This window comes from Sinocyclocheilus grahami, unplaced genomic scaffold (assembly GCF_001515645.1).
Source record: "Sinocyclocheilus grahami isolate Dianchi unplaced genomic scaffold, SAMN03320097.WGS_v1.1 scaffold2277.1, whole genome shotgun sequence".
Classification (NCBI taxonomy): Eukaryota; Metazoa; Chordata; class Actinopteri; order Cypriniformes; family Cyprinidae; genus Sinocyclocheilus; species Sinocyclocheilus grahami.
Window position 1 is genome coordinate 13935 of NW_015507456.1, and position 27760 is coordinate 41694.

The following is a 27760-nucleotide window of genomic DNA, read 5'->3' on the forward strand; positions in this document are numbered from 1 at the left end:
AGTCGTTAATTTTAAGCATTAGTCGACTATTAGTCGCACTTTATTAATAAACCATATAAATCATAATAATGAGCCTTAATTGCCTACATAGTCTAATAAGCGCTCAATCGCACACAAAAAAGGCTTGCCACAGCGCACCGGCAAATATAATAATTATGAATGTGTTAGGGAAAAACAGCAAGTACACTGCAGTAACGTTTTAATAATCTATTGTTATACTAGTGCTTTCTGTTTTCGGTTTAAGAGATGAAGTCTGCGACACTGACTCGTCATCTCCGCAGTATGTGCCTGTATGCATGTTTCATACGGATTACATAATCTGAGAATATTTATTTTCTATTTGAATTTAAGTTTGACTCTCTATAGATATATTTTTCATGTCTGTAATAAGGCAAGCATATACGGAGTTTCGAAGTGACGTGCTCAAGTTCATAGAGTCCGAGACGGCAGAAAGCTCATCCATTATTTTACAAAAGCGCAACAATTCGTTGTTATTCTGAGTGCACACAAATACACGTAGAGTCTTTACAGATACAAAAGATGCATTACTCTTATCTGTATGACCAAAAATTTTCAGTATTTTCAGAGCAAATGATCGCACCAGCGCCTCCATCTGTCCTGCAGTAGCCCAAGTAGCTACTGTTCAGCTTCCACACTCAGCACAAACACGTGAACAGCGCACTTTTTTCTAGGCTAACATTAGATTGAGCTGCCATGTAAAGTTGCTACTACGTACATTTTTCAGATGATAAGCCATATTTGAGGTCGATGAATGTTAGGAGAGCAGATGGATGTCCTGCCCGATGTACTATATTACCACACAGACCAGCCGTTAACGATCTGTCCGTCACGGACTGCGTGATTTCGCCACTTCATGTGGAATTTTTTTTTCTGCGACTAATAACATTTTGGTAATATGCATTTAAAAAGCCTTTTTAATTAGCAGAGTAGAATAATCATGGCTGATAGTAAGACAAGCAAACATAAAAGAAAACCAAACTGGACTGGAGTTGGGATAACCTCCAAACCAAAGCCAATACCTTTTTAAAAGCTCATTATCATTAAATGTTTCTAAAATGTTTCTATTCTGAGGTAGATTGCTGGCAACAGCCATTTTAGGATAGTTCAGATTTGGTCTTGGTGACTTAGGAGTCCTCTAAACTACTCCTAACGTTTCACAGATTTAGGAGCTAATTTGAGCATTAAAACGCTTTGTGAAATACTCTTAGAACAAAAATTTAGGAGTCCTAAATTTAGGACTGACACGCCCATTATTTTTAAGATTTTCTCCTAAATCGGCGAGTTATGAGCTACTTTTAGCCTTAAGATGTTTTGTGAATACGGGCCCAGATGTGCTAAAACATTAGCCACATTTAAATGCAGACTCAAATCTCATCTGTTTAGCTGTGCATTTATTGAATGAACACTGTGCGATGTCCGAACTGATTGCACTGTATTTTATGTATAATCATTTTCTATTTTCAACTGTTTTAAATTAATTTTAAATCAATTTTTTTTTTAAAAATCAGTTTTTGAAGAAAACTTCATTCATGCTTTAATGACCTCAAGGCTAGATCATTCTATCTGCATTTCTAATGTCTCTGCTTGCCAAGCACCTTTCGCAGTATTATGGCATGAATGTACACATTCCCCTGTAGCGCCAGCTAGCTGCACACAACGTTCAGAGACCATCTTGAAATACTGAATGTAACCTGGAGACATTTTCAAATTAGTAACAGAGGCTTGTGCTCATCTGTTAAACCATCAACTTCAGATTTGAATCCATGGCGGAAGGAAGTAGTTCCACATACAAACGTTTTTTAAGACACTCCGTGGTTGTTTCTTATTTATTTACATGCTTGTGTTGTCGAACTGTTGTATAAATGTAATATCACACTTGTAATAAAGCGACATCCCTCTATATCAGTATCATGCTGACATAGAGAGATTTCACACGTGATATTGATCCTTTATCATTCTTGGTGTGAACTAGCCTTAGGTCTGAGTAAATATCAAAAGTAATCTACTTAAAAGGATAGTTCACACCAAAATGACATTGTCATTATTTACTTCAGTTTTCATTTTCACTAAACCGTATGCCCCCCAGAACACTTGGAATGTATGATAATAAGTCAATAATGAGCTGTCCTGTTAAACACTATTTCTTGATGTTTCTGCCATTTTGGTCAGAGCTGTTAAGCAGTCCAATGTAACGGTTTGGGTTTGAAATTCCATATAAACAAAACCAAAAACCCAAATAGCAGGTCATTTAGCATATGACTACATGGTTACAAAAAGAATATGTTCTGAACTTACCACAAAATAAGCGGCCGTTGTTTAAAGCCTCTCAACGGAGCTGCTTCTTTTCTTTTCTTTTCTTTTCTTTTCTTTCACTTTCATTAGAGTCAGCTGATTTTAATGCCTCTGTAAAAACAATGGTGCTCCCTCTAGTGGCACAGAGCATCATTCTCAGAGCAGTGCTTTAAACTGCTTAGACAACTAGGAGGTTAAACTAAACAGAAAATGTTATATCGTTAATTAACGTTAAGCTTTATATTGGTTTGTTGATAAGGCACGTCTAATATTCAAACTAACATTCAAAGTTTGTATTTTTTTCCCTGTAATATCCTTTCCATGTAAGTCAGCATCTGCTTTAATGTCCTCTTTGCCTTATACTGTAAATTGTTTTCATCTTGTATTTAAGAACAGATAATCTATTTAATATTCAATTCATATTTAATCGCATTTTTAAGTTACCATTTAAAATCATGTTTTTCCACCTGTACAAAAATGGTTTGGAGTAAAACATGACAAAAGAAGAGTCAAATAAGATTGAGCTTGATGTTTAGGTTGTGTCTGAGAAGGTTTGTGATGATTCAGCAGTTTTGTTTAATAGGAGCAATGTGGTTAAATATTTGTGTGTGTGTGTGTACTTGTATTTCTTACTTTGTTGGGCCCGGTGACCAGGAGCACATCTACAATATGGGGCCTAACAGCCTTGTGGGAGCCAAAATAGCAGGCCCCACACTGATTTTAAAGTACAGTATGGGTGCGTGTGTGTGTGTGTGTTTTGTGCTCTCTATCGCCCCCCTTTTCTGATAATGTGGTATTGCCGCAGATACACACTAACGGAGACAGGCCCATGGAACGGGAGGGGCCGTTTATATTCGGTCACGGACGGTCTGATTGCATTTCCAACTAGAAGTTCCATGTAGTTTAACGTTGTACAAACAGAAGAGTCTCTTTATGTGAGCAACAGGTAGTTCTAGATCGCTAGCTTTTAATTGCAGACTGATAATGATGTGTCTTACAATATTTACAGTATAGATAATTAGATATAACTACTGTTTTATATCTGTGGTCTGGCCTTGGTCATCATTATTATACATGGGGTTCCGGTGACACCACTAAAAACCACTGAATATTAAATTTTGAAATTGTTTGATTGCTTTATTAATTGCTTTATTTTTTACAGAATAATGTCCAAAAGGAGTAAGAGGATACGGCCTGCTGACGAAACAAGGCCATATTTTTTGTCTTCAAGTGACAAGTCAGGGTTTGTGGAACGATTTATCAATAGTAACTAGTGTTGCTTTCGTCAACGAAAATTATGACTAAATATAGTCGTCAACGAAACTTTATCACGTGACGAAAACGAGACGAGACGCAACATAAATTCTGGTCATGTGACGATGACTAATGAGCTGTCCTGTTAAAGACTATTTCTTGATGTTTCTGCCATTTTGGTCAGAGCTGTTAAGCAGTCCAATGTAACGGTTTGGGTTTGAAATTCCATATAAACAAAACCAAAAACCCAAATAGCAGGTCATTTAGCATATGACTACATGGTTACAAAAAGAATATGTTCTGAACTTACCACAAAATAAGCGGCCGTTGTTTAAAGCCTCTCAACGGAGCTGCTTCTTTTCTTTTCTTTTCTTTTCTTTCACTTTCATTAGTCAGCTGATTTTAATGCCTCTGTAAAAACAATGGTGCTCCCTCTAGTGGCACAGAGCATCATTCTCAGAGCAGTGCTTTAAACTGCTTAGACAACTAGGAGGTTAAACTAAACAGAAAATGTTATATCGTTAATTAACGTTAAGCTTTATATTGGTTTGTTGATAAGGCACGTCTAATATTCAAACTAACATTCAAAGTTTGTATTTTTTTCCCTGTAATATCCTTTCCATGTAAGTCAGCATCTGCTTTAATGTCCTCTTTGCCTTATACTGTAAATTGTTTTCATCTTGTATTTAAGAACAGATAATCTATTTAATATTCAATTCATATTTAATCGCATTTTTAAGTTACCATTTAAAATCATGTTTTTCCACCTGTACAAAAATGGTTTGGAGTAAAACATGACAAAAGAAGAGTCAAATAAGATTGAGCTTGATGTTTAGGTTGTGTCTGAGAAGGTTTGTGATGATTCAGCAGTTTTGTTTAATAGGAGCAATGTGGTTAAATATTTGTGTGTGTGTGTGTACTTGTATTTCTTACTTTGTTGGGCCCGGTGACCAGGAGCACATCTACAATATGGGGCCTAACAGCCTTGTGGGAGCCAAAATAGCAGGCCCCACACTGATTTTAAAGTACAGTATGGGTGCGTGTGTGTGTGTGTGTTTTGTGCTCTCTATCGCCCCCCTTTTCTGATAATGTGGTATTGCCGCAGATACACACTAACGGAGACAGGCCCATGGAACGGGAGGGGCCGTTTATATTCGGTCACGGACGGTCTGATTGCATTTCCAACTAGAAGTTCCATGTAGTTTAACGTTGTACAAACAGAAGAGTCTCTTTATGTGAGCAACAGGTAGTTCTAGATCGCTAGCTTTTAATTGCAGACTGATAATGATGTGTCTTACAATATTTACAGTATAGATAATTAGATATAACTACTGTTTTATATCTGTGGTCTGGCCTTGGTCATCATTATTATACATGGGGTTCCGGTGACACCACTAAAAACCACTGAATATTAAATTTTGAAATTGTTTGATTGCTTTATTAATTGCTTTATTTTTTACAGAATAATGTCCAAAAGGAGTAAGAGGATACGGCCTGCTGACGAAACAAGGCCATATTTTTTGTCTTCAAGTGACAAGTCAGGGTTTGTGGAACGATTTATCAATAGTAACTAGTGTTGCTTTCGTCAACGAAAATTATGACTAAATATAGTCGTCAACGAAACTTTATCACGTGACGAAAACGAGACGAGACGCAACATAAATTCTGGTCATGTGACGATGACTATAATTAAATGTATAATGCAATATTGTTGACGAATGAAAACAAGACTAAATGTGGTTTACAAAATAAAAACTATGTTAAAATGTCTCTTCATTTTCGTTGACCAAAACGAGACGAAACGAAATGTTATAATGCTATTTCGTCTCGTTTAGTCGCGTTATTATTATTATTTTGCAGTATTTCTGTTTTTGTTTCAGTGCATCAGGTCGCACTGCGCAGACGCTCAAGCCCCACTCGCGGCATTATTTAGAAGACGAAAACCAAACAAAGTTAAGTCTGACACAGAGAAAGGGACCGATGGCCGGCCAGCCGGGGTTCGTCTTTATTTAAATATATGTGTGTGTACTTCTAACATGTTTGGTTGGTAAAATAAATGTTGTAAATTCAAATCAGAGCGTCTTCCGTGTCTGGAATGGATGTATTCTTGAGTCTATAAGATAACAATAATATAATAAGATTACCTTGTTTGAAATGGGTTTGGCTAAAAGAAAATGTTGGTTTCATCTATACTACTAACATTAGGTACTTATACTATATTGACTGGGTTAAATAGAATTGCATTTCTAAAAAGAGACTAAAATACAATTTTCATTGACTAGACTAAATGTCAATGTCATCAGTTTTCGTCGACTAAAACTAGACTAAAATGACTAAAATGACAGATTCACACAAAGACTAGACTAAAACTAAAATTAAAACAGTCCGTCTAACAACACTAATAGTAACAAAGGTATGGAACAGCTTATTACACCTGTTTGTTGCTGCCGTGTGTTTTGAGTTTGAGCTCCGTCAAGTTTTCTCAGTACCATTCATTTACATACACTTATATAATAATGCATATCTTTGTAGTTGGAAAATGGTAAATTTGTATTGTTTTTTCAACACACTTTTGAATAGTTAAGGAATGAACAAAAGCAGGACTAATCTTTTAATTGCACATGGCAGGTAGACAGCTGCAGTTAATTTCAATGATAAGTCTTAAAGTCCACCTGTAGTCAATGATGATATTGTGCCTGTTCTGTGGTACTCGCCGTTTTAAGGAGAAAATACTCCGCAATGGTGATGACTGAATTTGCACATGGCTTGTCTCAAAGCATATTAAAAACAAAACACAGACATATTATCAACATTAAAAACTTTAGTTTCACCACAGGAGTACTTTAACATTTTAGGCTGATGAAAAGGACTTTTTTGGATTAGGACTTTCTGCTTTAATGTCATACAGTTACAGTTGATGTTCTTTGTAATTTAAAGGGTCTTACAAGTAAGATGGGTGCACTTTTTGTGACATTTGGTATTGTGTTTAAAGGGTAGATTTCTTATACCTTTTAGTATTGATGTGTCTTAAGATTACGGATTCCTTGGTGTAATAACAATCACAAATCTCCCAACTGCTGTTTTTTTACTATGAAAAAATCATAGAAAATAACAGGCCACATTTGTGTCTATTTGCCATCAAAAGAATTTAAATAGGAAACAATTGAAACAATGGCCATGGCGTAAGAAGGTGAGTTAGTGCCACGGCGTGTGTGGGGAGAAAGGGCACGACAAGGCAAGGTAACAAATTCAACACATTTAATGAATTTCGCAAACAGGTGTGCAAATTAACTAATTAAGGAAGGGAACACAATGAAAACTGGGTCACAAGACAAAAACAAGACTTAAACAGAACTAAACTGTGACAGATCAACCTCCTCCGGAAAGGAGCGACCTCGCACCAACAGTCTATGAAGGAGGCAGGAGTGGGTGAAGGGATGGCAGAAGAGTAGGGTGGATAGAAGACAGGAGTGGTGAAGGGGTGGAGAATGGAGCAAGCAGGACCAGGGAGGCAACGAAGGATAACGCCGATGGTGGAGACCCAGACGAAGCTGAGCAGACACGGAGCCTGGGCGACACTGAAGATCCGGAGGGCCAAGGCGGAGCAGCCGGCTCCAGTGACCGAGGCGAAGACGTGGTTCCGGAAGACCACAGTGGAGCCGGAGTGACTGAGGATAAAAATTAAGCCGGAGGGAAGGAGGAGCCTGACAGAGCCAGAGGGATGGAGGGACGGGGTGAAGCCAGAGGAGTGGAATCCTGAGGCGGTGGATGATCGACAACTGACCAAGGTGGAGCCGGAGAGACATGGGAGCCCAGTGGAGCTGGTGGGATGATGGGCCAAGAGGGAGCTAGGCACCAAGGCTGAGTCGATGGGTCACAGGGCCGAGGTGGAGTCAGGGATCCAGTGGTGGGAGGCGGAGACAGAGGATCCTCACACCTGAGCGCAGCTTGTGACTGGAAGACCCGATGCGAACCCACATAAGAGATGGCAGGCTGAAGGTGAGCTGAGAGGATGACAGGTGGCAGCGGAGACAGGACTGACTGCTTGGCAGGCAGGAGGCAGGAGGTAGATGGACTCTTGTCCAAAGTGGTGCCAGAGAGATGAGGAGGTCTAACGGAGCAGGCAGGGTAACAGGCCATGGCGGAGATGATGGTACTAGAGGCTGATGTGGAGCAGCTGCAGTTGGCAGAGGCTGTAGATGATGCGGTTATTGTAACAACAGTAGCAAAAAGACTGAGCAGTAAAATTATGGTTACTTTCACTAAAACTCAATGCTGCAAATACAGTTATTTTTTTATCTGTCATACATAGCCTATGACTCTGACCGTTCAAACCAGGTTTGTGGTGACTTTTTCATCTACATTTAGCATTTAATCAGTGTGCTAAGAGCATTTCAAAATAATTATATAATTGTTACAATTGGTAAAATTATTAGTAGATGGCAAGGAAAGACAACTTAAACATTGGAATTGCTAGTTAACTTTGTTTTCTGCTCATGATGAGGGTGTTTGATTATTATGTGCATTGTTTTGTTGTTTTTAGTAGATACTTATTTTAAGCAAAATATAAAAATGGTCCAGACTTCAGAAGGAAAACGCTGAACCCCACAGAAACAATGTTTTTTTTCTTTCATGTGGCCTTTTGCATTACATATCTAAATGCAAATATCAACATCTTGATAAAATATCGGGTCTTACTTTTCAATATTCATATCTAATTGGGCTCAACTGATTTCGTTTTGTTATTGTTTGTAGAAAAATTCTCAGGATTAATATATACAGTATATATGTATATCCCTTGCATTCATTAAAATCTCTCGATTGATGTACTCCTTGTCTCCTTCGTTCCTCGCTCCGCACTCCTCACAGTAGTGCAACCGTGACAGAATACCGGATCAGAGACCGTAAGCGCCACCCCTTCTCCCCGTGTTTGTTTTTTGGTTTTGAAAGTGTTTTGTTTTCCTGTTTTTCCCCACGGCATGGAAACCGCCTCACGCTTCGCCGCGCCGTTGTCAAGCCCACCGGTCGCTACGAAGTCAAGCCTGCTGGCCGTGGCTCTCTCAAGCCCGCCGGCTTCCCAGTTCACCCGTAATCAGAAGAGGAGGAAGAGGAGAAATGACTGGCTCAGGGCCCTCTTCCTCGCCCGAGAGCGCGCCCGAGTGTTCGCTTCAGTGTCGTCTCGAGCCCCAGAGCTCGCTCCAGTGTCGACTCCAGCCACAGAGCTCGCTCCAGTGCCAGCTCTCGAAAGTGCTTCCCAGTCCCTGAATCTAGCCCAGTGAGGGCTCCTGTTCCCGAATGTAGCCCACAGAGGGCTCCTGTTCCTGTGTTTAGCCCACAGAGGGCTGCGGTGCCTATGCCTGGCCCACGGAGGGCCTCGGAGCTCGTAATCTTTCCCAAGTATTTTGGGGGGGGGGGGTAGTAGGGCTCCAGCCGCAGAGGCCAGGGCGGGGGCTGGGGCCTTGGAGGCGGCTCCGCCATTGCCTCCTGAATTGTCTGCTCAGACATGGCCTCCTGAACTGTCTGATCCGCCATGGCCTCCTAGTCTGCCTGACCCGCCATGGCTCCCCGAGCTGCCTGCTCCGCCATGAGTCCCGGAACGGGCGCCGCCCTGGAGGCCTTCTGTCCTGGAACCCTGCTCCTAGAGGCGTCCAGAGCACCCACCCCCCCCTCCCCGTTGGATGTTGTATGGCGCGGGACACGCCTTCCAGGAGGGGGGAGTTATATCACACTCTGTTCCTTGTTTTGTGTGTTTTGCTCCCCATTATGCACCAAAACGAAATACAACAAAGCCAAAATGGATAAAACTCTGCATGTGGGTGGGAATTAAACGCCCCTTTCTGATGATTGGCCAACCAAACATCAAACGTGCCGTTATGTAGATGTACGGGTTCTTAACGCATTTATTGCAGTGGTGTTGTGGTGTCTGGAGAAGTGGGTATACTCACTTTCTTTTTTTTTTTTTATTAAGAGTGCAAAACATACAATATACGGTGAACAAAAAACACAAAACAGCAGTAGAACAGCAATTATAATAACAGCAATGAAAATAAACAGCAATGACAATCGGAATAATAGTAGTAATATTAAGTAGTACTAGCTATAATAATAATTATGTAATAACAATAGTAATAATAACAATGTAATAATGACACCTACCCAACACATACCACACCTATCCTAGCTTCTGTGTCAGTGTTCATGTTTTGTTTTTTTTCATTCACGGTAAGATTACTATATGTATATGTATGTATGACTAAGCTGAGGTGGTGCATTAAAAGAAGGGTGTGGCGCATTAAAATCCGCATGCGATGCGTTAAAAAACATGTGTGGTATATGTTGGGTGCAGATTTGATTTAGTTACAGTGGGGCAAAAAAGTATTTAGTCAGCCACCAATCGTGCAAGTCAGAAAACGTTTGACCTCTGTCATTGCCAACAAAGGGTATATAACAAAGTATTGAGATGAAATTTTGTTATTGACCAAATACTTATTTTCCACCATAATTTGCAAAATAAATTCTTTAAAAATCCTACAATGTGATTTTCTGGATTTTTTTTCTCATTTTGTCTCTCATAGTTGAGGTATACCTATGATGAAAATTACAGGCCTCTCTCATCTTTTTAAGTGGGAGAACTTGCACAATTGGTGGCTGACTAAATACTTTTTTTCCCCACTGTATATTTATATATTTTAAGTATAAATATTTAGTGTTATGATCTTCATTAAACCGTTACTGTCCTTATACAAAATATCATCCAGTGGGTATACTCTTAATTTATGCCCCCACATTTTTTTTAAGAGGCCCAGCAAAGGATGAATGCGATTTTAAATAGATGCTATAATAACATTTTAAATACAGAACAATGACAAAATGAAGTGAAAATATGCAAACATTATCGACAGTAGGTGGCGGCAAGCCATTGTGTTTCGTTCAAAATACTGATTCATTCAGGAATAAAAATCAAAGTGGCTACCTATTTTAATAGGTAATTTAGAGCCCTACACAGGCGTTTGTTATTCTGGTTGTTTGATGAGAGAAAGATGAAATGTTGTTGCAATAAACGCGTTAAGGACTTGTACATCTATAACACTGGATGATTATTGGAAGAACTGATGATGGCACATTTGATGTTTGATTGGCCAGTCAGCGGAAAGGGGCGTTTCATTCCCGCCCACATGCAGATAACACATATTCAAGTGAACGAATTATCCATTTCGGCTTTGTATTTCACTTCTAAAAGGTATGAGTATTTACCACTGTTGTCTTTTCTAAATCAGAGATGGGTTTGTGTCTTCAGAGGAGAAAGTCTCAGAGTGGCCGTCTACACCAACAATGGTGTCGAGAGACAAAATGAGACTCTGGAGGGCTACAAAAACTGTAGTCTCAACGAAATGCTAACAGTGATTGTGACTGGCTTTCTACCAAGGACATATCAAAAGTAAGTCAAAGAAGCCAATGTAAGTATGTAGATAAAGTTAAGATGAAGCTAACTATTAGCCTGAGACCAGACAATAGTGGCGTCCCAAATGACGCACTATGCACTCAACCGTGTAGTGTATGAATTTTATAAGGTGATTTTGTCATTAATAATGGTGTCTGATAGCCCCTCCTCCAGTTTTCTTTAAGTGAACTTAATATTGTACTTATAATCTATTATTTATGTATTATGTTTACACATTAAGCATACTATGTTCCCATTGAAGTATTTGATTTTATACTTAAAATTGACCCTGAACTGAATTTAAAATTTTTCCCTGCACGTGTTTTTTTTTAAGTTGCCAGCATTTTTGATCATTTTCACAAAAAAAGGCTCCCAGAATATTTTGTTGTATGAATGTCTGAACATAGAAGAACCTCTGCTTTTAAACAACAACAAAACATAACACTTTACGCTAACATCAACACTTGAATGTAGCACAAACAGCACACTTTAATCGACTATTTTGTAACTTAACAAAGAACACAAACAGGATCTGACAATTACATGACTTTAATATGTATGTATAAGTGTGATGTTTTCATTAGACTGATCACAATCAAAACAGTCTTTCTCCAGAGTGAATGCACAGATGATTGTTGAAATCGCTTCTTTTTCTAAACCTCATCACACTGAGGACAATGGCAGTTTCTTTGCAGAATGAGTTTGCAAATGCCGTTTCAGTTCTGTGTGATATGTGAAACTCTTCTCACACTGAAGACACTTGTAAGGTTTCTCTCCAGTGTGAACTCTCATGTGAATCTTAAGGTTTCCTTTAATTGTGAAGCTCTTTCCACACTGAGGGCAGGTGAACGGCTTCTCTCCAGTGTGAATTCTTAAGTGATTCTCAAAGTTTGATCTGTGTGAGAAACTCTTTTCACACTGATGACATATAAAACAGTTCTCTCCCGAGTGAATCTTCATGTGGTTATTAAGGTGTGTTTTATATTTGAAACTCTTTTCACACTGATCACAAACAAACGGTTTCGCTGCAGTGTGAATTGTCATGTGGACATCAAGTTCTCTTTTCTGTTTAAAACTCTTCCCACACTGATCACACACAAACGGCTTCTCTCCAGTGTGAACTCTCATGTGAGTTTTCAGATTTCCTTTTCGTGAGAAGCTCTTCCAACACAGTTTGCAGGAGTAAGGCTTCTCTCCAGTGTGAATTCTCATGTGGGTATCAAGGTTTTTTTTCTGTGTAAAACTCCTTCCACACTGACGGCATGTAAACAGATTCTCTCCTGTGTGGATTTTCAAGTGGAATTTAAGGCTTTGTTTTCTTCTGAGACTCTTTCCACAGTGTTGACAGGTGAAAGGCTTCTCTCCAGTGTGAACTCTCATCTGAACTTGAAGGTTTTTAGTTTCTGTTTTATGAGTTGATGAGTAACAAAAAGATTTTTCTTTAATCATGAAATCATTACATTTGTCAACCTGATCTTTCTCTTCCATTTCATTCAGTTCTTGACTCTCCTCTTTCAGTGCCATCAGGTCTAGGGTGAACAGAAACAAAAACATGATAACACCAGTTTAATGGCACAACAACATGAAAACCATTAGACATTAGACATCTCCACTTTCTCTAGGACACATCCCAAATACTTTCAAGCTGCCAGTTATCAAACCCTTCATAAAAACTCACAGTAGAATGATGGATTGGGATCCCACAGGTCCCAACACTAATACAGCAGGATCAGCCAATTTTACCTTTGCTGCAGATGGGAGGTCCAAAATATACCGCAGATCCCAGGATTTAACAAGAAGAATGGTGTCAACAAAGTGGGTTTTTACTATACAAAACCAAAACAAGGCAAATCTGATTTTCAGATAAATTTCACAGTTGTTACTTAAAAATTGGAAAGAACTGGACTTTTTATGTTGCAACAAGTATTCAAGATTACTGATATACTGTACAATGGGCACAAATCTGGCACTTCTGGGTTGAGGCTGTGATCTGTTCTCATGGGTCAAATTAACCTTTACTTAAAGGATAAAGCACTTCTTCCTGCACATACTAAACAAGATACTAAAGAGAAATGCATTCTCTTTCATAGGTTCACTTAAAGCTGCATCGTGATGATGCAATGGGAAATGTCCTCTGGCAGTGCTGACTGTGTGAACCCGTATAGAATCATGCCAACCTGATGGCTCCGTGCCGGTTCACCGGTGGAATTTCTCCAGGATTATTTATGCCCCAGTCCAGAGGTACTCCTTTGGAATGGAGGACCACGAGTACGTCCACGAACTAGCGTGTGCTACAAAGAAGCTTAACATCGAGTGGCCTGGTGAGCAACTCCCAATCCTCTAAGCTTGAGGAGCGTTTTCTGAGAGGCCAATCTAATTCATGCCCCATTCGGAGAAAGCTGCCATTTTTCGTTGAACTTCATCATGAGATTTTAAGACCCTGGATGGAGCCTTTTTCTATTTGTCTGATGAATGCGTCGCCCTCTGACTTCACCAACCTGGTTGGTTTTGTGAAGCCGGGCTATACTAGGATTCCAGTGGTTGAGGACACACTGGCCAATAACCTTTTGCCGCCTTCCGCTCAATCTTGGAAGTCCCGTCCTCTTCTTCTTTCTAAGCCTTGTAAGACCATTCTGCCCTTGTGGGAAAATCCTACATAGCGGCTGGTCAGGCAGGTATGGTGCTTCATACCATGGCCATTGTTCAGGCCTACCAAGCGGACGTCCTTAAGGAAATGGACGAGGTTGGGGGCCTGATACCGGAGGGGATCAAGGAGCTACATGCAACTAAGCACACTGCACACGCAGTTGAACACCATCTTCGGTTAAATCTCACTAAGATTCGCCTAAAGGAGAAGGTTTTCCTACTGGACACCCCTATCTCCCAGTCAGGTTTGTTTGCGGAAGCTCAGTGGTCGATAAATTCCGTACTGCTAAGAGGCACTCTGCTGCAGTTCATGCCTAGGAGGGCCTACACACCTCCTACTCCTGCCTTGGTGCCCAGGGACCACCTTGCACACAGGAAGGAGACGTCTTGGAGGAGTAAAGAGCCGAGATATCCCCCACCTCGCATGATTTATGCCTATCTCAGGAGTGAGGAACAGACCGCTAAAGCATATCTTGAGATGCTCTCTGAGCTTAAATCTGCGTTTTGGGATACAGAGTTAGGTAACCAGCAAGATCTTCCTGTATTGAAAGATGGAGACATCTCCCCTCAATACCTCTTCTTGCTCAAGCTGCTTCACTCACATCGGTAGACTCGTCTGGCTTTCTCCCCATGTAAGATGGTCCAGCCGTTATGCCAGACCCCAAAAGGGGGAAAAACCTCTTCACTGGCCCAACACCTCAGGCCTTCCTCCGGTAACTTTGGCTTCGTGCCCACCATTTTTCGTGGGCAGCCATATAGAAAGTCTGACGGCCCGCTAGGGCCCATTCTTATGCAACCTCTGTCTCACCACCTGGCAACATGGAGGCTTCTACCAGGTGTGTTGCGCTGGGTCCTCCACACAATCCAATTCGAATACACGCTCCAGTTCCATTGCAACCCTCCTTATTTTGATGGGGTTCATCCCACTGTAACAAACCGCACCCTAGAGCAGGGGTTCTTAAACTGTGGGTCGCAGAGTCGGACAAGGTGGGTCGCACGAAATCACTTGGCTGCAGCTAAATTTGCGTTTCAATGACACACACACTCTCACAGTTCAGCCTAGGGCTGCACGATATAGCCTATCAACATTAATTACAAATTACAATATTCTTAGTGCAATTTTTGAATAGCAATTAAGTCCACGATTTATAAAATGCATTACGTGTTTTGAAGCACGGGCGCGCACGAGTTGTAATAACAGTGAGGGTCTCAGAGTGACGTCATTATTAAAAGGCTCGATCGGTCCACATTATTAATGAGAAGAAACGCTCTCACTTCACTGCGCTGTATTCTGCATGAGATTGCATACACCTCAAAATTCAAATGTTATGAAAACTGTTTCAGGTATGTTCATTCATTTCTATCATCCGTTTGAACTTGGCGCCATTTTTGTTCTTTCATATGCATTTGGCTACCTACCAGTAAGTAAACGGTCTGTAAAAAGCATTTCACATGTACGGGGTGAGCGGGGCACAAATTTTAAGACTACAAGATTTAAACATTTCCACATAACAAAATTTACAAAATTTTGTATCATTTCCTTGCCATTTGGCAAAAAATGTGCCAAAGTTCACAAATCTTTTGAAAATATTGCTGAACATTTATTTAACCATTGCAAAAGTAAGTAAATTTGTCATCTCAGTTATTAGTGTTTATTTAAAATGAGACATCCGTTTTTTTTTTTTACCTATTTGTTAACATGTTTTCACGGTTGCTTGGGCTGAACACATGGCTACAAAGAATCTGCAGTTTAAAAGGAGTAAATTTCATCGACAACTTCAATCTTTTCTGGGGCCATAGACAACTGTTTAAACTGGATGGCCTCCACCCAAACAAACTTGGTGCAAGAGTGCTAAAGGACAACATCTACTTCTCCATCCGTCATCCTTCAGTAGTGTGTGCCAAACTACTCAACCTGAATGGCACACACACACCTGGACAGAGTATGAGTGACCACAGGATTTCATATCAGCTTCTGAGTCATCATGTGGTTGACACATCCCACAAGGACACTGATAACACCACGCAGCCACAACAAGCACCGCTCATGGACACCATCCCAGCTGAGCCCTGCCAACAGAGCTCATCACAGACAGACTGTGACGTATCAGAACAGCTCCAAGACTCAGCACCCAAGGACGACTTTCTGGAAAACAGCCAGGGAAGCCAGGACAACATATCACAGCCACCAGAAACAGCAGAGCCACAGCCCTGCTCACCAGACACATTATCCCTCTCTCCAACATCTCCACTTCTAAGCTTCTCACAGAAAATGGAGGAACAGGTGTATGCTGGGACCAAACTCTCCCACTCTTTCGCTGCAAGCCCCCAGATATCAACTAAAAAACGGCAACTTTAATCGACTATTTTGTAACTTAACAAAGAACACAAACAGGATCTGACAATTACATGACTTTAATATGTATGTATAAGTGTGATGTTTTCATTAGACTGATCACAATCAAAACAGTCTTTCTCCAGAGTGAATGCACAGATGATTGTTGAAATCGCTTCTTTTTCTAAACCTCATCACACTGAGGACAATGGCAGTTTCTTTGCAGAATGAGTTTGCAAATGCCGTTTCAGTTCTGTGTGATATGTGAAACTCTTCTCACACTGAAGACACTTGTAATGTTTCTCTCCAGTGTGAACTCTCATGTGAATCTTAAGGTTTCCTTTAATTGTGAAGCTCTTTCCACACTGAGGGCAGGTGAACGGCTTCTCTCCAGTGTGAATTCTTAAGTGATTCTCAAAGTTTGATCTGTGTGAGAAACTCTTTTCACACTGATGACATATAAAACAGTTCTCTCCCGAGTGAATCTTCATGTGGTTATTAAGGTGTGTTTTATATTTGAAACTCTTTTCACACTGATCACAAACAAACGGTTTCGCTGCAGTGTGAATTGTCATGTGGACATCAAGTTCTCTTTTCTGTTTAAAACTCTTCCCACACTGATCACACACAAACGGCTTCTCTCCAGTGTGAACTCTCATGTGAGTTTTCAGATTTCCTTTTCGTGAGAAGCTCTTCCAACACAGTTTGCAGGAGTAAGGCTTCTCTCCAGTGTGAATTCTCATGTGGGTATCAAGGTTTTTTTTCTGTGTAAAACTCCTTCCACACTGACGGCATGTAAACAGATTCTCTCCTGTGTGGATTTTCAAGTGGAATTTAAGGCTTTGTTTTCTTCTGAGACTCTTTCCACAGTGTTGACAGGTGAAAGGCTTCTCTCCAGTGTGAACTCTCATCTGAACTTGAAGGTTTTTAGTTTCTGTTTTATGAGTTGATGAGTAACAAAAAGATTTTTCTTTAATCATGAAATCATTACATTTGTCAACCTGATCTTTCTCTTCCATTTCATTCAGTTCTTGACTCTCCTCTTTCAGTGCCATCAGGTCTAGGGTGAACAGAAACAAAAACATGATAACACCAGTTTAATGGCACAACAACATGAAAACCATTAGACATTAGACATCTCCACTTTCTCTAGGACACATCCCAAATACTTTCAAGCTGCCAGTTATCAAACCCTTCATAAAAACTCACAGTAGAATGATGGATTGGGATCCCACAGGTCCCAACACTAATACAGCAGGATCAGCCAATTTTACCTTTGCTGCAGATGGGAGGTCCAAAATATACCGCAGATCCCAGGATTTAACAAGAAGAATGGTGTCAACAAAGTGGGTTTTTACTATACAAAACCAAAACAAGGCAAATCTGATTTTCAGATAAATTTCACAGTTGTTACTTAAAAATTGGAAAGAACTGGACTTTTTATGTTGCAACAAGTATTCAAGATTACTGATATACTGTACAATGGGCACAAATCTGGCACTTCTGGGTTGAGGCTGTGATCTGTTCTCATGGGTCAAATTAACCTTTACTTAAAGGATAAAGCACTTCTTCCTGCACATACTAAACAAGATACTAAAGAGAAATGCATTCTCTTTCATAGGTTCACTTAAAGCTGCATCGTGATGATGCAATGGGAAATGTCCTCTGGCAGTGCTGACTGTGTGAACCCGTATAGAATCATGCCAACCTGATGGCTCCGTGCCGGTTCACCGGTGGAATTTCTCCAGGATTATTTATGCCCCAGTCCAGAGGTACTCCTTTGGAATGGAGGACCACGAGTACGTCCACGAACTAGCGTGTGCTACAAAGAAGCTTAACATCGAGTGGCCTGGTGAGCAACTCCCAATCCTCTAAGCTTGAGGAGCGTTTTCTGAGAGGCCAATCTAATTCATGCCCCATTCGGAGAAAGCTGCCATTTTTCGTTGAACTTCATCATGAGATTTTAAGACCCTGGATGGAGCCTTTTTCTATTTGTCTGATGAATGCGTCGCCCTCTGACTTCACCAACCTGGTTGGTTTTGTGAAGCCGGGCTATACTAGGATTCCAGTGGTTGAGGACACACTGGCCAATAACCTTTTGCCGCCTTCCGCTCAATCTTGGAAGTCCCGTCCTCTTCTTCTTTCTAAGCCTTGTAAGACCATTCTGCCCTTGTGGGAAAATCCTACATAGCGGCTGGTCAGGCAGGTATGGTGCTTCATACCATGGCCATTGTTCAGGCCTACCAAGCGGACGTCCTTAAGGAAATGGACGAGGTTGGGGGCCTGATACCGGAGGGGATCAAGGAGCTACATGCAACTAAGCACACTGCACACGCAGTTGAACACCATCTTCGGTTAAATCTCACTAAGATTCGCCTAAAGGAGAAGGTTTTCCTACTGGACACCCCTATCTCCCAGTCAGGTTTGTTTGCGGAAGCTCAGTGGTCGATAAATTCCGTACTGCTAAGAGGCACTCTGCTGCAGTTCATGCCTAGGAGGGCCTACACACCTCCTACTCCTGCCTTGGTGCCCAGGGACCACCTTGCACACAGGAAGGAGACGTCTTGGAGGAGTAAAGAGCCGAGATATCCCCCACCTCGCATGATTTATGCCTATCTCAGGAGTGAGGAACAGACCGCTAAAGCATATCTTGAGATGCTCTCTGAGCTTAAATCTGCGTTTTGGGATACAGAGTTAGGTAACCAGCAAGATCTTCCTGTATTGAAAGATGGAGACATCTCCCCTCAATACCTCTTCTTGCTCAAGCTGCTTCACTCACATCGGTAGACTCGTCTGGCTTTCTCCCCATGTAAGATGGTCCAGCCGTTATGCCAGACCCCAAAAGGGGGAAAAACCTCTTCACTGGCCCAACACCTCAGGCCTTCCTCCGGTAACTTTGGCTTCGTGCCCACCATTTTTCGTGGGCAGCCATATAGAAAGTCTGACGGCCCGCTAGGGCCCATTCTTATGCAACCTCTGTCTCACCACCTGGCAACATGGAGGCTTCTACCAGGTGTGTTGCGCTGGGTCCTCCACACAATCCAATTCGAATACACGCTCCAGTTCCATTGCAACCCTCCTTATTTTGATGGGGTTCATCCCACTGTAACAAACCGCACCCTAGAGCAGGGGTTCTTAAACTGTGGGTCGCAGAGTCGGACAAGGTGGGTCGCACGAAATCACTTGGCTGCAGCTAAATTTGCGTTTCAATGACACACACACTCTCACAGTTCAGCCTAGGGCTGCACGATATAGCCTATCAACATTAATTACGAATTACAATATTCTTAGTGCAATTTTTGAATAGCAATTAAGTCCACGATTTATAAAATGCATTACGTGTTTTGAAGCACGGGCGCGCACGAGTTGTAATAACAGTGAGGGTCTCAGAGTGACGTCATTATTAAAAGGCTCGATCGGTCCACATTATTAATGAGAAGAAACGCTCTCACTTCACTGCGCTGTATTCTGCATGAGATTGCATACACCTCAAAATTCAAATGTTATGAAAACTGTTTCAGGTATGTTCATTCATTTCTATCATCCGTTTGAACTTGGCGCCATTTTTGTTCTTTCATATGCATTTGGCTACCTACCAGTAAGTAAACGGTCTGTAAAAAGCATTTCACATGTACGGGGTGAGCGGGGCACAAATTTTAAGACTACAAGATTTAAACATTTCCACATAACAAAATTTACAAAATTTTGTATCATTTCCTTGCCATTTGGCAAAAAATGTGCCAAAGTTCACAAATCTTTTGAAAATATTGCTGAACATTTATTTAACCATTGCAAAAGTAAGTAAATTTGTCATCTCAGTTATTAGTGTTTATTTAAAATGAGACATCCGTTTTTTTTTTTTACCTATTTGTTAACATGTTTTCACGGTTGCTTGGGCTGAACACATGGCTACAAAGAATCTGCAGTTTAAAATGAGTAAATTTCATCGACAACTTCAATCTTTTCTGGGGCCATAGACAACTGTTTAAACTGGATGGCCTCCACCCAAACAAACTTGGTGCAAGAGTGCTAAAGGACAACATCTACTTCTCCATCCGTCATCCTTCAGTAGTGTGTGCCAAACTACTCAACCTGAATGGCACACACACACCTGGACAGAGTATGAGTGACCACAGGATTTCATATCAGCTTCTGAGTCATCATGTGGTTGACACATCCCACAAGGACACTGATAACACCACGCAGCCACAACAAGCACCGCTCATGGACACCATCCCAGCTGAGCCCTGCCAACAGAGCTCATCACAGACAGACTGTGACGTATCAGAACAGCTCCAAGACTCAGCACCCAAGGACGACTTTCTGGAAAACAGCCAGGGAAGCCAGGACAACATATCACAGCCACCAGAAACAGCAGAGCCACAGCCCTACATTATCCCTCTCTCCAACATCTCCACTTCTAAGCTTCTCACAGAAAATGGAGGAACTGGTTTATGCTGGGACCAAACTCTCCCACTCTTTCGCTGCAAGCCCCCAGATATCAACTAAAAAACGGCATGCCCCCCAACCACCAAAGCCTGTGGGCCCAGCTCGTCTTCCTCCTCCTGTGAGAGCTCTCCGGCCGCTGCCACAACGCCAGGGCCCAAACCCTCCATCTGCTGTAGGTGAACCAAAAACAACTGATAGCAGCTCTCAGTGATATGTTATATATATTCTATAATAGCAGCAACATTCACAAATGTTTACAGAACAAGCGGGAACCCAGTGTGCCTGTAGCTTTCTCTATTTCTGTTTTATCACGTGACAGAAAGTCTAAGGCCTTCTCAAGCCGTACGGCTGACACATCTAATCTGCGGCCTGTTATGCATCAAACTAATATTGCTGTTGAGACTAAATGCAATACCATCAAGTTAGCATTTTTAAACATTCGCTCACTAAAAAATAAATCATTTCTAATCAATGACTTAATAACCACAAACAACCTGGATTTTATGTTTCTAAATGAAACATGGCTAGAAGACAGCTGCAGTGCAACGGTCCTCAATGAAACAGCCCCTCCTAACTTCACTTTCATGAGTGTTTGCAGGACTGTTAGGAGAGGTGGAGGTGTAGCTGCTCTATTTAAAGATGTCTATCAATGCAAGCAAGTGTCATTTGGTCAGTACTTGTCTTTTGAATATCTAGGGATTGTGTTGAAAGGTGCTCCAAGATTTCATAGAAATGCTATCAATCAATGCATACCTTGACTCTAGGGGGTCTTACAACTAAAAATCAAGTCAGGAATCTTGGTGTGATTCTGGAGACAGACCTTAGTTTCAGTAGGTCAGCTTCCAGAAGAAATCAGATGTGCTAAAGCATTAGTCACATTTAAATGCAGACACAAAACTCTTAGCTGTGAATGAGCACTGTGCCATGTCCGAACTGCTTGCACTATATTTTGTTTAATAATGTTCTATTCTTAATGGTTTTAAATTCATTTTAAACCTCTTAAATCAATTTTTAACTCATTTTGAAAGTTTTTAAATTCCTTGTTTTATTGTTGTGATTATTTTTTATATTAATATTATGTAAAGCACTTTGAATTTCCATTGTGTATGAAATGTGCTATTTAAATAAACTTGCCTTGCCTATTTCACAATTATTTTAATCTCCAACCTGTTTTAGATCTGCTTTGCTTCTGATGCTGTGCTAAAAAACGTGCTGGGTTGCTGCGCTCTACACACACGGAAGGATTGTGAATGCACTTTCTGCTCTGAACCCCACGAAGAGTTTAACAACACTTGCAGTGCTGATCACGGAGTGAGCGTGTTTCGAGTTTTTATGGACGTAGGGCTGGCGCGTGCATATTGGTGAACTATGTAGCTGCCTAGGGCGGCAGCACAGTTAGGGCGACAAAAAGGACAGAGATTTTATTCTATAGATTTTATTTTAATGCTCCCCCGCCCCCACCCCTGACCACTGTATTCATAAGCACAACATAATCATGTGTGACTGGTTATAATGCGCAACGCTGTATAAATGCATAAAAATAAATATGATGCAACATGAGCTTATCCAAATCGACACTTCTCATTAATTTTCATTTTATTCATGACAACCATAACAGATTTAGTTTAATTGTAAAGGGGCACTATTGTCCAATTTGGTGGCATTTTATCCCAAACCCCCGTTATTTCCGACCCTTGGCAAGGGGAAGGCTAACTCTTATTGCTTGCATAATATTTACGCCATATATTAATGTTTAAGATGTTTATAACCACTATGAATAGCTGTGCACACCAGCGACGGGATTTCAGCTGTACGAGCACAGCCGGAAGTCTGGAACAGATTTCTTTGTCTCTTATTGAAAATGAACTACAGAGACTTGTGCTTTTCGCGTCCTGAACAGCATTTATGTCGAGGTGCTCACCGGGAATTCTCCCAAATCCTCCGATGGCCACTTCAGGCCTGTACATACACTTCATTTGCATTTGCAGCTGTACTAATGGTGGTTGCTTTTTTTGTACGTTGAAGTAGCCTATGAAAAAAATCAGAAAACATGCTGGTGTCTGCTTTTATTTTAGTGCAATTGTATCAATAAACAACATCTCAAGTCTTTCACATGCATCGTAAAGATTGTGTTTAATTGTGAGTGTGGCGGCACGACAGTGTTTTGCCTAGAGCGGCAGTTGAACTTGCACCGGCCCTGTGGACATGTTTCACTATAGGGCCTTTCGCACCGCGGAAACCTTTTCATAGTACAAGAACTAATTGTGGAACTACCCACTTTTCGGCGTTTTCGCACCGCCGGAACTGGGTGCGATTTTAGTACCGGATTGCCTTTTTCGAGAACCAAATTAGCTCCTACTCCGGAGCAGGGTCTAACCAGCACAACTGGTACTAATCGTGACGTAAGTAGACATTGATTGGCCAAACGCGTATGAAAACGGCCTCACCCGCCATGATTTAAAACGCTGTGTAAACATACTGTAAACATTGTGTCAACTTATTTCGCAAGTATGGAGAACAGCGATAGATGCTGAAGTGCAGGCACTTTTGAACATTTACGCAATGGAGGAACAAAACGTCCTCCATCCTCCTGTTGTTAACATTGTTCTTCTTTTGGCACTTTTCCACTGCATGGTACGGCACGGTACGGCTCGGTACGGTTCACTTTTAGGGGGGTTTCCACTGGGTACAGTACCTGGTACTTTTTTTAGTACCACTTCGGTTGGGGTTCCAAGTGAGCCGTACCATTACCAAAACATGACGTGTAAACTCACGGATCACGGAACTCACGGATCACGGATTGGCCGGAGAGAATCATCACTACCTGCATCACTGAACTTGCGACATAAACACAACAGAACTGCTAGATTTAAATCAGCACAGCCAGCGAAGGATCGAACGCAACTGTTTTGAACGAGCGCACCTTTATTTTAACAACCAAAAAGTTTTGTTGTCTGTTGTGGAAGAACAGACGTTCCTCTCATTGTTATTTGATCTCAAATGTTTTGGTGGGTCGTGAAATAGATTATACTTATCTCGGTGGGTCATGGAATGGAAAAGTTTGGGAACCCCTGCCCTAGAGGCTTCTGTCCTGGAGCAGGAAGTGACGTCTCTCCTCCTAAAGGCAGTGGTAGAGGAGGTTCCTCCTTCGGACTTTAGCCGCTACTTCCTCGTTCCAAAGAAGGACGGGGGTTTGCGCATTCTGAATGTGTGGAAACCCAGCGATCTGAAGGCGGCTCGACGTCATCAGTGAACAGTTGTCAGAAGACGCAAATGTGCCTGTGTTTAGAGCGTCTGATGCACATAAACAGCAGTTATCCTCACAAACTTCTCCAAAACACGCGGTACATGGTAGACCAATAAGAAAGGACTGGGCCATCTGACCAATCGGAGCAGAGCAGGCTCACAGAAAGGAGGGGTTTAGAAAGACTGAATTTCACAACTGCTTTGAACGAATCGTTTACGAATCATTGAGAAATGCGGTGAAATTAAAAGCATATTTTGAGAAAACAAGTGTTTTTTGACCTTGCATTGCATGCATGTAAACCTGTTGTAGGAGACTCCCAAAACAATATTAGGAACCTTGAAAATGGCATAATAGGGGAACTTTAAAAAAACAGTGTTTGATGATGTGAGAAAGGCAGGAATGACCCACATTGTTTAAATAAAGAGAATCATGACACAGAATGACTGAAGAAAGACTTTGAGAATGAAACCAACCAGTTTGTTCCTCAGTATCTTCATGTTTGACTCTGAAAGCTTCTTCAATCTTCATGTCTTCTCTCTCCTCTTTAATAAACACCATCTTTATAATAGTGTCTCTCAGTCGCTTCAGCAGGAATTTATCTGTGTGTTTAAGATCAGAATAATTAACAGAACGATAATAAACCCAATCTAGATCTCTGGGGTGTCTCAATCAGCTCCCTAGTTCAGTATTCAGCACACTAGTTCAGTAGTCAGCACACTAGTTCAGTAGTCAGCACACTAGTGAGGGAGACAGTCAGAATGAGATTTAATGCACTTAAATCACATGATTAGACAAAAACACTGAACTGCTTCACTAGATAGGGAGCGAAATCAGACGCATCTTTTCTGTGACTTGTGTGTTACTCACACTAAACTTCATTAACAGTATTAGACACACCACAATGTTACATTCCGAAATAATTAATTCATTAAAAACTTCACTATAAACTGTCTAAACCTGGCTGCATTGATTTAAACTATTTAAAGGATTAAAAACAAACCTTTCTTCAGCAGAATCACAGATGCAGGAGCACGGCGCAGACTTATGACATCATGTCGCACACCAAAATAAAAGTCCTGTTCACACACTCAAAATAATGAGTTTTAATCGAAAACATATACAAGTGATAAGATTGAGGATTGACCAAAGGATAAATCGCAGATTCCCAAATCTATCAATACCACTGAGATTTTTTTATTTTTTTTTCAAAAACTTCTGGCTTATATCTAAATTAAGGTGATCAGATTTCTGGAATGAAAACCAGGGACATTTCCTAGTTCAGTGATCAAAATATCACTGAAATCTCACTTGTGATTATCTACAAAAAAAAAAAAAAAAAAAAAAAATTTAATTTAAAAACTGGGAAAGTATATAATATTTATACATTTATATAATTGTTTTTTAATTGTTTTGGTTTCCATATGTTAATATCATAATGAGTTATTACAATGATGTTTAAGGATCAAACTTACCCTAGTTTATTAATAGGACTACAATTCTCCAAAAATCACACTATGAAAAGTAAATAGTAACTATTGCAAATAGTAAACCAATCAAAACAGGATTATAACAAAATCATGACTTTACAAAAAAAAATTTCACAAACTGAGTAATTACAACTTTTTACATTTTAAATGAAAATCAGGCTTACTATTTTGAATTTTAGGCTAATTTTGACCACAAAGTATGTGTTTTCTGCAAGTGTAATTGTTTAGCTTATTTGTTTCTTTTATTATTATTATTATTCATATCAGAGTTGTGACAGCGGAAGTTGAATGAAGATACCCAGTTATAAAGTGCACACAAACAGTATTACTTTGTTTTAACATGTATATAGTTAGTACGTGACTACCTTGAAACCAATAACGGTGTCTCTTTTGATAATTGATGATAACAGCGCTCTGCTCTAGTCCAAGTTCTTCATGGCTACATTAGCGGCGCACGACTAGTAATCAGTATAGCTCACAGCGCCCTCAGCTGGTGAAAGTAATCATTGATTTGAACGTGCTGTAAAATGGACAGGACACCAAAAACCGGGACTGTCCCCGGGACTGTCTGGCCACCCTAATCTAAATGTAAGCAAGTGTGAAGTGATCGTAATTATAACACCAACTACAAAGCATTTGTTAAAGGTCCCCTGAAGAGCCTTGAAACACGCAGCATTATTCTAAAAAGTAAACATTTGTCATTTTGTTTTGCATAATTTTATTAAAGTGATAAAGATCTGGGGAAAAGCCTGTCATACTTTTTATTGGTATATTGACAAAACATAGGTAACATCTCAAATGCCTTGAAACGCAACGTTATGTGGTATACGTAGTGCAATGATAATAAATACGCCAAAAAAACATGGTTACTATACTTTTCCTATAATCAAACCATGGTTAATTTTCGAAAGGGATTGTCTATAATAATAATAACAAATAAATGTTTTAATAGGTGGTCCCACTTTATATTAAGTGGCCTTAACTACTATGTACTTACATCAAAAAATAAGTTCAATGTACTTATTGTATTCATATTGTATTGCAAAACACTTCTGCTGTTATTGAGGTGGATACGGGCAAGGTTAGGGACAGGTTTGGTGGTATGGGTAGGCTTAAGAGTGGGTTAAGGTGTAAGGGATGGGTCAACAGTGTAATTAATTCAAATAGTTTGTTGTCCTCCGTGGCATAAACAGATATGATGTTTTTGTGGGAGTTCCCAGTAATGCCGACCAAGTCTACTGATGGTGAGCTTAAAACAATTGATTTGGACTTTCTGAATGGAAAACGTATAAGTCAAGTCAAGTCACCTTTATTTATATAGCGCTTTTAACAATACAGATTGTGTCAAAGCAACATTGAGGTCATGATGCATGAATTAACATTTCTGCATTTGACATTGAGAGCATAGGTCGTAATTTAGATATATTTTTGAGATGGAAAAATGCAGTTTTACAAGTGCTAGAAACGTGGTTTTCTAAGGAAAGATTGCTATCATATAGCACACCTAGGTTCCTAACTGATGACGAAGAATTGACAGAGCAGCCATCAAGTGTTAGAGAGTTTTTTAGGATATTACTGTGGAAAATTTTTATTAATCAAAATATAAACTAATCAAGTATAATCAATGGGAATATAGCCATTTATGTATTACATTATTCTACTATTGTAATCATGTGTATTTGCCTGGATGTATAGAAATCTGTATTAGAATGGAATGTGCAGACATATGGTGAAGCACATGCTGGGCCCTTACTTTCACGGAACATAAAATTAAGCCCTCCTGACTGCATCGTGACCCCATAACAAATATTAATGAAATGTATTGAACACGCCTAGAGAAAAAAACTGTATATAAGAGGGTACAGAAAAAGATTCCGGAGATTGTTCTGCAGAGCTTTCTCGGTTTTATTGTCTGAAAATAAAATCTCTTCTGGCATCAAAAACCCCAAGACTTTGAAAGTGATTTTTCACAGCAGCGGCAGAAGCCACCACATTACATGCAGAGTTTTTAGGTCCTATAATTAACACCTCTGTTTTTTCAGAATTTAGCAGTAAGAAATGACTCGTCATCCAGTCTTTTATATCGACTAGGCATTCCGCTAGTTTTTCAAATTGGTATGTTTCACCGGGCCGTGAAGAAATATAGAGCTGAGTATCATCAGCATAACAGTGAAAGCTAACACCATGTTTCCTGATGATATCTCCCAAGAGTAACATGTAAAGTGTGAAGAGTAACGGCCCTAGTACTGAGCCTTGTGGCACTCAATACTGCACTTGTGATCGATATGATACCTCTTCATTCACTGCTACGAATTGATGGCGGTCAGATAAGTACGATTTGAACCATGCTAATGCACTTCCATTAATGCCAACAAAGTTTTCTAGTCTATGCAAGAAAATGTTGTGGTCAATAGTGTTAAACGCAGCGCTAAGATCCAATAGCACTAATAGAGAGATACAACCACAATCACATGATAAGAGCAGGTCATTTGTAACTCTAATGAGAGCAGTCTCAGTACTATGATACGGTCTAAATCCTGACTGGAAATCCTCACAGATACCATTTTTCTCTAAGAAGGAATATAATT

The 27760-nt window shown here is 40.4% G+C and overlaps 1 protein-coding gene across 1 annotated transcript in view; it reads right to left on the reverse strand.

Moving 5' to 3' along the window:
- Positions 1-11574: 11574 nt before the first annotated feature.
- Positions 11575-27760, reverse strand: part of LOC107574584 (gastrula zinc finger protein XlCGF57.1-like) — a 28193-nt gene continuing 12007 nt past the window's right edge. Inside the window, exons 2-3 of the mRNA XM_016261029.1 lie at positions 16229-17049; positions 11575-12388 (exon numbers count right to left, since the gene is read on the reverse strand). Of these exons, the coding sequence (XP_016116515.1) occupies positions 11672-12388; positions 16229-17044 (1533 nt within the window). The 5' untranslated portion in view covers positions 17045-17049 and the 3' untranslated portion in view covers positions 11575-11671. The remainder of the gene's footprint in view (positions 12389-16228; positions 17050-27760) is intronic.